The sequence below is a fragment of the Dermochelys coriacea genome, chromosome 15 (assembly GCF_009764565.3).
Source record: "Dermochelys coriacea isolate rDerCor1 chromosome 15, rDerCor1.pri.v4, whole genome shotgun sequence".
Taxonomy (NCBI): Eukaryota; Metazoa; Chordata; order Testudines; family Dermochelyidae; genus Dermochelys; species Dermochelys coriacea.
In genome coordinates, this window is record NC_050082.1 from 24,450,456 (window position 1) to 24,464,048 (window position 13,593).

A 13,593-nucleotide genomic window follows, 5' to 3' on the forward strand; every position below is an offset into this window, starting at 1 on the left:
CATCTTTGAAAATCAGGCCACTTATTTATGTGCTTAAATATGCATTTAAATATCTAATTCTTAATACCTATGTGTAATATATTTGCACAAGTAAACTGCATCTTATGATAGGCTCCCCGAATCCCATGCCTTAAATACAAGACTAGCCTTCTTTCTCAAGAGGTTTTGTGTGGGTGGGTGCGGGTGTTTACCTGAAATGTTTTCAATTGATTCATTAGAGCATTTCGGATTGTCTGGATCTGAGAAGAGATGACTGAAAGCACAGAAGCATCTATACGATTAAATTCATCAAAGCATCCCCATGCCCCACACTGGGCAAGACCGGAGAAAATTTTACCAACTGCCTGAAAACAAAACAAAAACAGCCCAAAAAAACCATTCAGCACATTTTGGCATATAGTACACCTGTAAAGGACTTAACAAAGCCTATGGATACTTATCTGCCTTCCCACTCCATAATCTATTGCTAGGCTTATTCACTCAATGCTGGTGGCTCACAATGAACTTAGAATCGTATCATCTTGCCACTGATTCTCACTGTTACAAGGCAAAGCCAGAATCCTGAGCTCCAGCCACCTCAGGAACTTAAACAAGAAACAACATTTTTTTACTATATTTAATTTTCAACTGCATGGGATTTGTTTGTAATTAGAATAGGTCTTCTTCAAAAACTAAGGGCAAGTCATTTAGCCTGGTCTTTGTGCATAATGGTGCTAATATCATGTTACCAGAGAATGCAGCATTCTAACTCTTACTTTGAAATCCATGCCTTCGCCGCAGTTTGTTACAACACACAGCAAGCCCAGGGCTTTGGCCAGATCCTTGGTTGTCTCCGTTTTCCCTGTACCTGCTGGCCCTGCAGGTGCTCCCCCCAAAAACATGGATAGAGCCTTTTGGAAATAAACCACAAAAGCAACGCTGAATGGAGCAGGGTAACACACTGCAATTCAGCTCAAAGGCTTCTTACAGTACAATATAGTTTACCTATGTGGATATCATATAAACTGTTACACCTGAGCCTGGGTTTGGGTTGTTTAGCAAATATACTAATTAGAGGAGCAAGTCAGTCAGCGACTGCATTGCACTCATGGACTTCATGATTTATTTCTGCTTCATCCCCGTTTGTGCTCTTCCTTTACCTCCCACAGCTGCCAGAGTGCCTCTCTCCTAGCATTTCCAGTTCTGGCTCCTGCCAGTCAGCTTTTACATTGCATGCACCTCAACAGCCTCTCCAGCAAAGATTGATCCGTAAGCATGGAAAGTCAGCAGAGGATTAGGCAGAACAGAAGATGGGCACCAGAAATCAGAACTGAAAATACTGGCTGAGGTCGGAGTTTTTAGCAGCCAGCAGCAGAGGGACTGGAGATCTCACAAAGTAGCTCCACCATCACTGTAATAATGCCTTAAAATGATCAGCTTTCAGCCATGATTTTAACAAAACAACCCCCCTTGAAGCTGATCTAGCCTTTTACATAGTCTTTAAAAATTTCAAATCACATGGGATTTTAACTGAGTTTAAATATACTATTATATAATGTGATCACTTGCGGAAACAGAAAGGGGCAATAAAATAATCATGTTGTGAACCCCAAGAAATATATTTCAGAAGAATATCATATGAAAAAATCCCTTTAATATATACCTGTGTGAGCGTTAGATAGATACGATCTGTAAGGGGAGTGATGACTAGTCTTCCATTCAAGCCCATATATTCATAACCATAGGAAAAGGTGCCAGTGCACTGACGCACATTCAGGTCATCCGGCTCTCGATCCCAGTAAAAACGCAGCTGGCTTTCCCATTCAAACTCTCGAGCTTCCATGATGCTATAAAGGAGAAAGCAAAAGATTGTGAGTACAGAATACAATCTCTCTGGAATTATCTCAGCGGGTCAGTGGATTACCTGTCTCTTACAAATGTATCAACAATATCTCTGGCATGGACATCAATGATGAGAACAGTATTGTATTTTTTTCTGTCATTTCTATTTAATGGCTTTGTGATTCGGGTAACCAAGGCATCAATCTGCTCGTGCATTCTCTTAGCATAAAGTTTCATTGCCTGCTTTTCTCCTTTCTTTACTTGGCGAAAGACGTCTTCCATCTCCCAGGTCCACCAGACCTGATTAGCAGCCAGCACCATCATCCCTTGATACATCAACATCCAGTCAACTCTATGGAAAATATGGACAATATATTTGAAAGAACAGTTCTACCCTGAATGTTTGGAACAACTATGACACAAGTCTGTCTTTCTAGAGAAAAGAGAGCACTCTGTAAAGGTGTCTCATACTATTTTAAAAAAACTAGAATATTCCCCCATAACAAAACTAATTTGTAGTTAAAGGTTACTAAGTGCAATTAATAACAAGACAAGAAATACCATTACACAAATCATCAACACTAAAAACAAGGGCTGTCAATTAATTGCAGTTAACTCATGCGATTAACTCAAAAAAATTAATCCTGATTAAAAAAATGAATTGTGATTAATCGCTGTTTTAATGGCATTGTTAAACAACAGAATACCAATTGAAATTTATTAAATATTTTCAGATGTTTTTCTACATTTTCAAATATATTGATTTCAATTACAACACAGAATACAAAGTATATACTGCTCACTTTATATTATTATTTTTTATTTCAAATATTTGCGCTGTAAAAATGATAAAACAAACAGTATTTTTCAATTCACCTCATACAATCTGAAGAGTGCAATCTCTTTATCATGAAAGTCCAATTTACAAATGTAGACTTTTTTGTTACATAACTGCACTCAGAAACAAAACAATGCAAAACTTTAGTACCTGTAAGTCCACTCAGTCCTACTTCTCATTCAGCCAATCACTAACACAAACAAGTTTGTTTACATTTACAGGAGATAATGCTGCCAGCTTCTTCTTTACAATGTCACCTGAAAGTGAGAATAGGTATTCACATGGGACTTTTGTAGCCGGCACTGCAATATATTTACGTGACAAATATGCTAAACATTCATATGCCCTTTCATGCTTCGGCCACCATTCCAGAGGACATGCTTCCATGCTGATGATGCTGCTTAAAAAAATAATGCGTTAATTAAATTTGTGACTGAACTTCTTGGGGGAGAATTGTATGTCTCCGGCTCTATTTTACCCCCATTCTCCTGTATAGTTCACATTATAGTAATCTCGGATGATGACTCAGCACATGTTGTTCATTTTAAGAACACTTTCGCTGCAGATTTTACAAAACACAAAGAAGATATCAGTGTGAGATTTCTGAAGATAGCTACAGCACTCGAACCAAGATTTAAGAATCTGAAGTGCCTTCCAAAATCTGAGAGAGATGAGGTGTGGAGCATGCTCTCAGAAGTCTTAAAAGAGCAACATTCCGATGTGAAAACTATAGAACCCAAACCACCAAAAGAGAAAATTAATCTTCTGCTGGTGGCATCTAACTCAGATGATGAAAATGAACATGTGTCAGACCGCACTGCTTTTAATTGTTATCAAGCAGAACCCGTCATCAGCATGGATGCAAGTCCTCTGGAATGGTGGTTGGAGCATGAAGGGACATATGAATCTTTAGCACATCTGGCATGTTAATATCTTGCAACACCGGCTATAACAGTGCCATGAGAACACCTGTTCTCACTTTCAGGTGACATTGTGAACAAGAAGCAGGCAGCATTATCTCCTGCAAATGTAAAAAAACTTGTTTGTCTGAGCGACTGGCTGAACAATAGGACTGAGTGGACTTGTATGCTCTAAAGTTTTACATTGTTTTATTTTTGAATGCAGTTATTTTTTTGTACATAATTCTACATTTGTAAGTTCAACTTTCATGATAAAGAGATTGCACTACAGTACTTATCTTAGGTGAATTGAAAAATACTATTTATTTTTTTTTTACAGTGCAAATATTTATCAAAAATAAATATAAAGTGAGCAATGTACACTTTGTATTCTGTGTTATAATTGAAATCAATATGTTTGAAAACATCCAAAAATATTTAACTAAATGGTATTTATTGTTTAACAGTGTGATTAATCACGATTCATTTTTTTAATCGCACAATTAATCACAATTAGTTTTTTTAATTGCTTGACAACCCTATTAAAAACCATTAAAAACTAAGGAAATCACAGGTTCTGGTTATGTACACAGTGCTGAAAACAACCTTAACTCCCAGTTATGCACACAGATGTTTAAACAAAAAAATTTTCATGGCCCAGCACCCAAGCAACCTTAGGTCTCTCCTTAAAATAAGTCAAATGAACCTTATCCATTCAGCACATAGCTTCCCTCTGAACTGTCCATAACAATTTAACACTGTATTCCTCTCTGTTCAAAGGTTATATGACATGCAGCCTCAGACAAGCATAATATCAGAAATACTTTACAAATTCAAGAGTACATTAACATAATCCATCTTATCTATTGATTTATCTGTCTATATTATTGAAGAACGTATTGATCTATGTATATCTATAGTGCCTATCACTGAAGTGCACAAGCACATCCAAATACTCATCCAGTCTTTTTCTCCTGAGCAAGATAATTCCACTTACAAGTGGACAAGTGTCAAAGGACACAAAGCTAGTGGGTGAACAGATCCTAAATTCCTAAGCAAGTTCATAAAATTATTCTTTATACTGAAAAGCAACTGTTAGTGTCAGAACACTTGGCCTACAGAATAATCCCCAATACATAATCAAGGCTGTAAATTACATTTCCAGTTATTCATTTGGAACTTATAGAATTAGATTTTGTTCTTCAAATGTAACACTTTAAAAGCATTTTTAAAGATAACTTTTTTAAAGATAAAATTTTTAAAGAGAAACAGAACTAAAGGGACAGAGTTAAAGTTGTTTAGATGCTGGGCATTGAGATTTTTTTCTGTTTAACTGTCTGTGCATGTGAACTGGGTGGCAATCAATTTTTAATGGACCCTTCCCATACTGAGTAAGAGAAGGGAACTATATTTAAATAAAAAAGGAAGTCTCTACAACACTTTCTGTATAGTTTATATAGACTTCAAACTATTAATGGTTTATTATGCTTCAATTGTTATCTTTATCACTTTGATTACTTCACCTGCTTCTATCTTCACAGTATCGAAAAATGGCCTCTTTAGTAATGAGTCTGTTTGTTCTTCTCATTTCAATCAGAACAGTTGTCATCCAGTTCTCGACTCGGCCTTCTGCTGCAATGGCCCGCCGGAACTCCATCACTTCTCCTTCGGCTGAAATCATGGCTGTTGCAATTTTTTCACCACTATCACCCTCCTGAAATCTCAGGGATGCTATGTTATCATACATCTGAAACATGCCAGCAGAGGAACACTTTGTACTATTTGTACTAGGTTCCTAAGATCTGGTACCTCACTTAACCCCCATTAGAGTTCAGGATCAGGCTCTGAGCAATCAAATATAGCAAATTATTTTTAAATATTGACAGCCAGATTTTGCACTGATTTATATCCCATTAACCCAATTGCAGAGAGAGTGTAAATGAGCACAGAATTTGGCCCCATTAAGATTTTTGGAGAAAATACAAATTTATCAAGAGTTATAGAGATGGTTATTCCATAGTAGTTCACTATGGAGTATGTTGAATCTTCCTCCGAATCCACTAGTACCAGCCATTGGCAATGACAGGATACTGTACTGCATGGATCACTAGTCTGGTCCAGTGCTTCCTATGTTGCTATTACAGCAAGTTTAGTTTGAAAGAAACACTAGCAGGCTCTTAATAATATGTATAGTATAGAATCTTCCACCTAAAAATCATAGTGTGCATGGGACATTCTCATAAGCAGGATGCTGTACCTTTATCATGTGTTCCTGAACACAGAGAGGGTCACTACTACCAAGGATGCTGAGCAACTCATCATCAGATATAAAGAAAAATCGGGGGAAAGCATTCCGCTTTGAATCCAGATAATCGTTCAAGCTTTTCTGACATTTCTCTAGACCATCACTTATCTGCCGGAGGTCTGTGAGTCGATTTGGGGCTTCACAGCATTTTTTTATCACTGGGTCTTTTACGGTGTCACCCATTATCTACAGACATAGAAAAGAATCTTTAGAAACTCCTAAGGGTGACGCTGAGGAGCAAACTGAGTTAGATTTCTCTTGTGACAATACTGAAACAATATAGGATATTATTATATATAGTCATAATCTTTATTATTATTTACTATTTCTACAATACTGCGGTATGCATGATGCCTTAAGACAGATAAGTCATGAAGCACTTGCGGCTGCAGAACCTTTATTACTGGCCATGATGCAAGAAATGGAAAGGATCCAGCCTGACAATCAGATCCCAGCTTAAATGTGTAGGTCTGGCAATTAGGGAAGCAAATATTTTTACTTGTAAACTGATTTCTGTGCCAAGTAAGCTCACTGTCACGTTGACATTTTTACAATCAATTCGAATAGCTGGGAGTATCACTAGAGAGAAGTACTTGCTTAGTCATTGCAAGAAGAAAAATGTTAGGGCACTGACATCTATAAATGGAGGATTGCAGTTCAATATGGAGCTAAAAGCAAAACATATCACGTAATTCTCTCAATCACAAGCGGTTACAAAACAGGTCAGTTACTTGCCCTTTTAAATATCCTGTCTATGTTGTCAAATTTTTTTGCTTCCTCTGGAAGCTGTGATCTTATATCCCCACCAATAAAGATGCTCTCCAGGTACATCCATTTCCTCTGAACCACCATCCAGACCTAGAAGAAGAGTCAAGTGTTACGATCAAAGAAACAAATTCTATAGAAAATCTTGATCATGAAAAACAAAAGCTAGAGACAAATTAATCATTCAGTTTCTTCTCTACCTCAATAACTTCACCAATCAAGGACAGAGTTTTTTCCCAGTGGTGGACTGTTGATAGAAAAGGACCTACAAATCGACTGCCTGAGATACTCTGAAGATTGACAGCATTGTCATCAAGAATCTGAGTAATTTCATCGACAGATCCCAAAATAAAGCCTCGCTCTTGAATGCCTTTGAAATACCTCAGTACAGTGAACTTCATGTTCTCCCAAGTTTCCACTATCTCCTTAACACCCTGCATGTGAAGATAAAAAGAAGCCTGTTTCAGTCCTGTAAAACTAGAGGACAGTCATTCTAAAATCAAAATAAAAATTGCTCATTTAGGATGGCCTTTACACAGATTTTTCTAGCTCTAAAGGGCAGGTCTACTCTGAACAGGGACAATGTATCCATCAGATCTCTTAGTGTGCATTATGAGTTTTATCTGCTAATCTCAATGAGAGAAATAAATTCTTTCTGCTTTTTATCACTACAGAGCCAACATAGCTCAGAGAGAGATGGATTTGGTTCCATCTAGTGCATCATTAACAGAGCTATCTGCTCAGTTACCTCCAGTGCAGTTCCAGTGAAAATAATTCAGTTATACTAGTATCACTGAAGGACTAATCTGAGCTGCAGAACCTTTATTACTAGCAATGATGCAGAAAACGGAAAGCATCCTGCTTGACTATCAGATCCCAGGTCAAATGTGCAAGGCTGGCAGTTAGGAAAGAAAGTATTTTTAATTGTAAACTGATGTTTGTGTCAAGTAAGCTTTCTGATGGACAATAAACATGGAAAACTACCTTGACACTTTTACAATCACTTTTCAAAGTAGACTTGCACTTTAAAACCCATCTAATCCAAACAAGGATCACACAAATGGCTAACATAACCTTTTTTGGCAACTAAAGGTTAAACTATTTATTGCTATTCTAAATACCATTTGATAACTAAAACTGAAAGATCAAAAACAATGATGCAAATAAAAACCTCTGTTGTCATAAGTGTCTTCGAAACAAGCTAGGTATTATTTAAAAACTTTACCTTCTCAATGCTAAGCTCTTTAACAGCAGATCCCACTATCTCATTGATAACATCTGAGTACTTATGCAGCTCCATAGCAAACATATTCTCCAAAGTAAAAGTTGCTGTTGTCATTTCAAAACTAGTGCCAGTTCTTTCCATAAGATCTTTCCAGTGCCTGGAAGAGTTTCAGTAAATCAACACGTTATAAACAAGACCAGATATTATCAATAGGGATCATCTTAAAATGCAGGGAATAATCCTATCAAATGAAGACAAAATTGGAGGGAACATTCGTTTCCTAGACACTCCATCTTCCCATCCCAGCCAAACACAGGTTGGAGGTTATCTCAGCAGCTCATTCTTTACTTCCCACCACTCGGTGGGAGTGTGGTTTTGGCAGTTCCATGTGATGCAGATAAGAGAGATGAACTGGTAGCTTTGAGCTGTCAAGCTGTTGTAGCAAAGAAAGGGTGGTTTGAATGTCCCAAGAGCTGGTGATAGGAAGGAGGAGCATTGATTTGATCAGGTCTCAGCTACCTCTGCTTGAGATCAAACATAAGGAGCAAAACATTGATCAGCAGCCAGCTTTGAACTAAGCACAACCAGTGGTTATCAGATTCCAGCAGTGTTTCTAGCATCCCAGACTAGAACTACTAGCATTAGACACTGGACCAGTAACTATAATATGTATAAAATGTAGTAGTATATGTTCATTTCAGTGCACAGAATAGGTAATTACATGGTACTATCACATTTGTATGATCAAGTGCCTAGCTGCCAGTGCAAGTGAGATAACCACATGGCCACATTTTGCACGCATGAATTTAGTGGCTGGTCTGAGATACTGAGCCTATGTGTCTATGATTTTGGTTTCGTTCATTTTGTCAAGCACTATGACACAGCAAATGTGAAAATGACTATCAACGAATGTATAATAATGGTCCTGTGCTCAATACAGTCTAGAATTCTATTTATAATTATATTTCATATTTAGAATGAGGCTTTATATTTTACATAAAATACACACAATATTTACTCATACTGCATCATCCTGTGCAATCTTAGTAATTGGGTATCAACTATTATGGTCCATAATATGCAAAATGTTTGCATGATTTCAACATCTGGAATTAACAGTTATAACAAATAAAAATAAATGTCCTTGCACATATAGAACATTCCTTAAACAAACTGGATCAAACCTGTCTCTCAATGCTTCATTTTTCAAATCAAGCAGCAAAGGAATGGAGTCCTTGAATGCCTTCATCTTTGCTTCCAGGTGATAAGCCACCGGCATGCTGCGCATTTGCTTGGGCAGCTTTCGGAGGCTTTTAAGAAATCCTTCAATTCCTTCTTGGAGAAACTGCACATTGAGATTTACCCAGAGGGTCTGCGACCATTCCTCCTTAGCAGCCTGGAAACAAGGTAGATGCAAACATTCATAACATTTCCTTTTAAGTTACTATGAAAGGAATGTGACAAAAATATTTATTATTTCTACTGCAATAGCATTCAGAGGCCCAGTCAGCATCAGGGCCCAAATGTGAAAGACACTGTACTAACAGCATAAAAGGCAGTCCCCTGCCTCAACAATCTTATAGTCTGATTTAAGACAAGACACAACAGGGAAAGCAGTAATAAGAACCTGCTTTACAGAGTCACAGTCTGGCTTTTAATGTTAGGACATCTTAATTATTCCAAAATCCCTTAAAAAAAAAAAACTCGTTCAAAGACCAACTAAGGTCACTTAGGGCCAGCCTGAGATCCCTCTACTCACAATGAGCACTGCACCTAACCACAGCAGCAGTCCCACTGAAGTCAATGAGACTACTTGGGGAGTAAGATGCTAATCAGCATGAATAAGGGTATCAGAAGCTGGCCCTATCTACAACATTATACTTCCTGGACTAGTGAGTATAACTAAAGCACTATTCAGGTGATCTACATTCTGGTAGTCAGAAGGATAAAACAATCACAACTTATTTCAGTCAAATGGATAGGAAAAGACTTGACTGCAATTAAAGGAAAGTTATATATTATACATATTTTTATAGAACACTTACTCTTTGCAACTTATAAATATCATAGATCTGCTTTAGATCCCTCATATCCTTCTGCACTTTTAATAAGTCAGGGTACATTGTGATTGGAATGTCAAAAAGTTTCTCAGCATTAGCCAACTCCTGACGATTTTTCTCATGTTTTTCAAATTCCTTATCAAAAATATCTAAGAGCTCAAGTCCTGTAAAGAGAAGGAAAGTCTGCTAGACAAACATTTTTCATGGGTTCTGATGGGTAAATAATGCATCACTTTTGTATACATATACACAAATTATATTTCTTCAAATGTCATACAGTGAATTGTTCAGCTTGTATTTTAAGAGGGAAAAACATTTTGAAAGTACATAGGTTTCTGTTTTCAAGTATATTAGTCTTCAGACTACTTTAGGATGTAAATACAGAGACATAAGTCTTCTTACCTTTGTCAAGATTCTCCCCAACAGCACCAGGCCCCTCAGTAGTAAATCTGTGGAAAAAATCTGCTATTTGGCTACTGTAGTCTCCAATCTGCTCCCTTGTAATCTAAAAGGAATATTGTTTGAATTAGGGTTTTTTCCTTCCTTTTCTAAATGCATTTTAAAACATGTAAGTTAAAAATATTACCTCCGTGAATGTCTTTTTGATGCTTCCAAGGCTGTGATCAACTTCTGATGCATCAAACAAGAGAATCTCCCACATTTGCTTAATCTTGTTGACCAACTCTCTCTCTTCTTCAGTTATCTAAAGAGAACACACATATGAATACAAAGTATGTGAGCCAAATCCTGTAACTCATACTCACATGAAGGATCCTGACAGAGGATGAAACTGATCCATGGTGCAACGGCAGAACAAAACCTTCCACATCATGAAAGCCTTCCATCAGTACAGTGAGTACCCTTGAATAAGGCAGTACGTGCACACCAGGGAAAGGATCTTCTCACCAAATGACAAAGCTAGGGTAGATGGCCATAAGGCGAGTGCACCAGGACAGGCATCATGAGATGGACATTTTTGCAGATCTTGTGGTTTCAACACCCACACAACTAGCACAGAGAGCTGCAGCTCCTGTTCCAGCTCAAGGGCAGGAAAAGAAGATATGGGGGCGAAGTGCACAGCAGCCCTGCTTACTGACCCTGAGTTAGAGTGGTGGATTTCACCTCCCAAACCTTACTGCAAACAAATGCATAGCAATCTAGTAAATTTCAATCTGGGAGTAACAATGTGAAAATATTACTTTTTGATTCTGTTAAGACAAAATAGTTTAACTAAACTTCATTTGTTTACATGAAAGGTGTTTGTATCTGAAGCACAAGTATAAAATATCTATGGGATTAGACATAAATTCACTTACAGGAATGTTATATACTGCAAGGGTACGGTATCTCTCCTGAATGTCTAAATATTTCAATTCCACCTGTAAAGAAATATCTTTGATCTCTGCAATTGTGCCAAGAACAAATTTGAGATCTTCCAAAGAATCAGGTGCTTTCCTAAGGTTCTGCGATAATCTCTATAAAAGAAAATTACTTTTGAGAAACAGCAGTAAGAGAATAATTAGGCAAAAACATAGACAATTAAGTACAATTATATTAAGTCAGTCCATGTAAAACAATTAAATAATCTGCATGTATTTTTTTAGTTAGCAGTTAGTTAATTGATGATAAAGATGAACCCAACAATGTCTGATCGAGATTTCTTTTTCCCTCATAAAATAGGAGGCTTAGGTCACACAACTGTGCAGCACCACTCAGAGCTGGTTAGAAAGACTGATTATCAGTGAGCAGAGACAACATCTACCTCAATATCTTCCTGAAGACTGAAGAGTTCCTCTTTTGCAGATTCATTGAGAAGTTTTCCAAGAGAAGTCACCCAACCTTTTGCATTTTCCTGTACCGTGTAGGCTAAAGGGCCCAGGTTAAGCCTAATGCACTGTTCATCTTTAATCAAGGGCTGTTGAGTCACTTCTTGAGCTATCTTAATATAGAACTGCAACTTTTCATCAAAGGTGACACAAGCTGGTTTCTTTGCAGCAAACTTCTCCATAACAATGGCTTTATCTAATTTCCACAGAGGGCGATATCTCTTCCATCGATTCAAGTACTTGTTGAGAGAATTCAGGAGCTTGTGTATGTTTTGAGTGATGAGAACAGCCTGTTCGATTATTAGTGGATTCTGAGAGATGTCATTAAAAAAACTCAAGCTGATGAGTTCGTCTTCTTCAGCGCGCTGAGGGGGGCAGTCAATACAGGTGCCATGCATCCACCGTACAAAATGCTAGAGTTTTAGTATTAAAAAAATAATGTATTAATGGGGGTGGGTGAAATTAGTGACATTTGTTAGCCATTAAGTAGGAGATTGCCTTACTAAAATACTCAAGGCTTAATTCTGATCTTAAGTATGCAGGCATGTTGGACTTTTAAAGTTAGATGTTGGGCATTTGACAAAACAGGAGGCCTATGTATCTGAGATCAGAACTGAGTTCAGAGTACCCTACAGTGCCAAATGCCTTCTTCCAGGCATTGTTATTTGGTCTGTTTTTCAAGTCTGTCTCCTGAGGATGTCAGAAGCTAGGCCAGAGATGCAGGTACAGGTCAGTCAGGCTCAGCAAGAAGGTAGAGCATGAGCAGTGAGTTTTGGAGTGGGAAAGTGGAAGGCAGGACTGACCTGTATTTATATTTTTAAGGGGGGTTGTTGTCTGTTCATCAGTGCAGGGTAGGTTGCTCCTATAACATTGTGTTTCTTTTCTGAAAAGAAGCAATGAGCATCCTACGATTATGAACAGATCCCTGGCCAGATAGCTTATTCCCTTGGGCTATAGTATAGGAGTTATGCACATTCCTGAGTGCTAGCCTGCCCTGCTGCTTGGGAGGAGGTCCGTGGCTATAGGAAAGGTTATCTACACCTCTTTTCCTTCTCGCACACATATGCACCGGAGGCTAGGATCCAGTCTTAATTGTATTTGGATGCTATTTCCCTCCTGTTATTTATGTATGTATAGGGCCAAATCCTAAAGTTCTTACTCAAGCAAAACTCCTGATGAAGTCAATGGGAGTTTTGCCTGAATAAAAACAGTATGAAGATCTGAGTTTGGTCTTTTGTCATTATCACAGTTTGTAAAATAAAACAATATACTGAATTTTTTTATTCCAACCAATATAATTGAAATCTTCCCCTTGACATTTGGGCCAATCCAAACATAAAGCAAGAATAACTCATTGTGTCAACAAGCAAGTCCTGAATAATCTTTATCAATAATCACCTTAGTGACTTCAACACAGTCTCTGATACAATGAACACTCATTTTGTCAATTTCACTGGCATTAGGATGCAGGATTATCTCAGGAGCAGATAAAATAGTTTCTGTTTGGAATAGTGGGACATCCCGAAGAACAGCTGCATTAAAAGCCTGCAAATTCCTGCAAAAAAAAAAAAGTCAGACAATCTTAATCCTGCATTTTATAGCTTTATAGATAGGCACACATATGTGACAATAAATAGCAGGAATTGCAGGCATGAGGTCAAACTCTCCCGTCAGATATGCAAGTCGTGCCCAATTAAGCCATTCAATGCTGACTTCAATGGGAGGCCCACATGTGCATCTGAGGACAGAACTTGTCCCAGACTGCCATGTATAGACTGGTTTGATTGGTAAACTCTTAGGGGTCTGGAAGAAAACAGGCAAGAAATTGAACTCTGGTAAACTGATTTCACAAAC

General features: G+C 37.7%; 1 protein-coding gene across 1 annotated transcript in view; it reads right to left on the reverse strand.

The window, feature by feature from the left end:
• Positions 1-13,593, reverse strand: part of DNAH10 (dynein axonemal heavy chain 10) — a 101,816-nt gene that overhangs the window by 56,251 nt on the left and 31,972 nt on the right. The window contains exons 19-34 of the mRNA XM_038373263.2: positions 13,138-13,294; positions 11,676-12,152; positions 11,230-11,388; positions 10,500-10,616; positions 10,316-10,418; positions 9,899-10,077; positions 9,038-9,249; positions 7,854-8,010; positions 6,829-7,062; positions 6,599-6,721; positions 5,816-6,049; positions 5,082-5,305; positions 1,904-2,173; positions 1,643-1,826; positions 756-890; positions 192-344 (exon numbers count right to left, since the gene is read on the reverse strand). Of these exons, the coding sequence (XP_038229191.1) occupies positions 192-344; positions 756-890; positions 1,643-1,826; positions 1,904-2,173; positions 5,082-5,305; positions 5,816-6,049; positions 6,599-6,721; positions 6,829-7,062; positions 7,854-8,010; positions 9,038-9,249; positions 9,899-10,077; positions 10,316-10,418; positions 10,500-10,616; positions 11,230-11,388; positions 11,676-12,152; positions 13,138-13,294 (3,118 nt within the window). The remainder of the gene's footprint in view (positions 1-191; positions 345-755; positions 891-1,642; positions 1,827-1,903; positions 2,174-5,081; positions 5,306-5,815; positions 6,050-6,598; positions 6,722-6,828; positions 7,063-7,853; positions 8,011-9,037; positions 9,250-9,898; positions 10,078-10,315; positions 10,419-10,499; positions 10,617-11,229; positions 11,389-11,675; positions 12,153-13,137; positions 13,295-13,593) is intronic.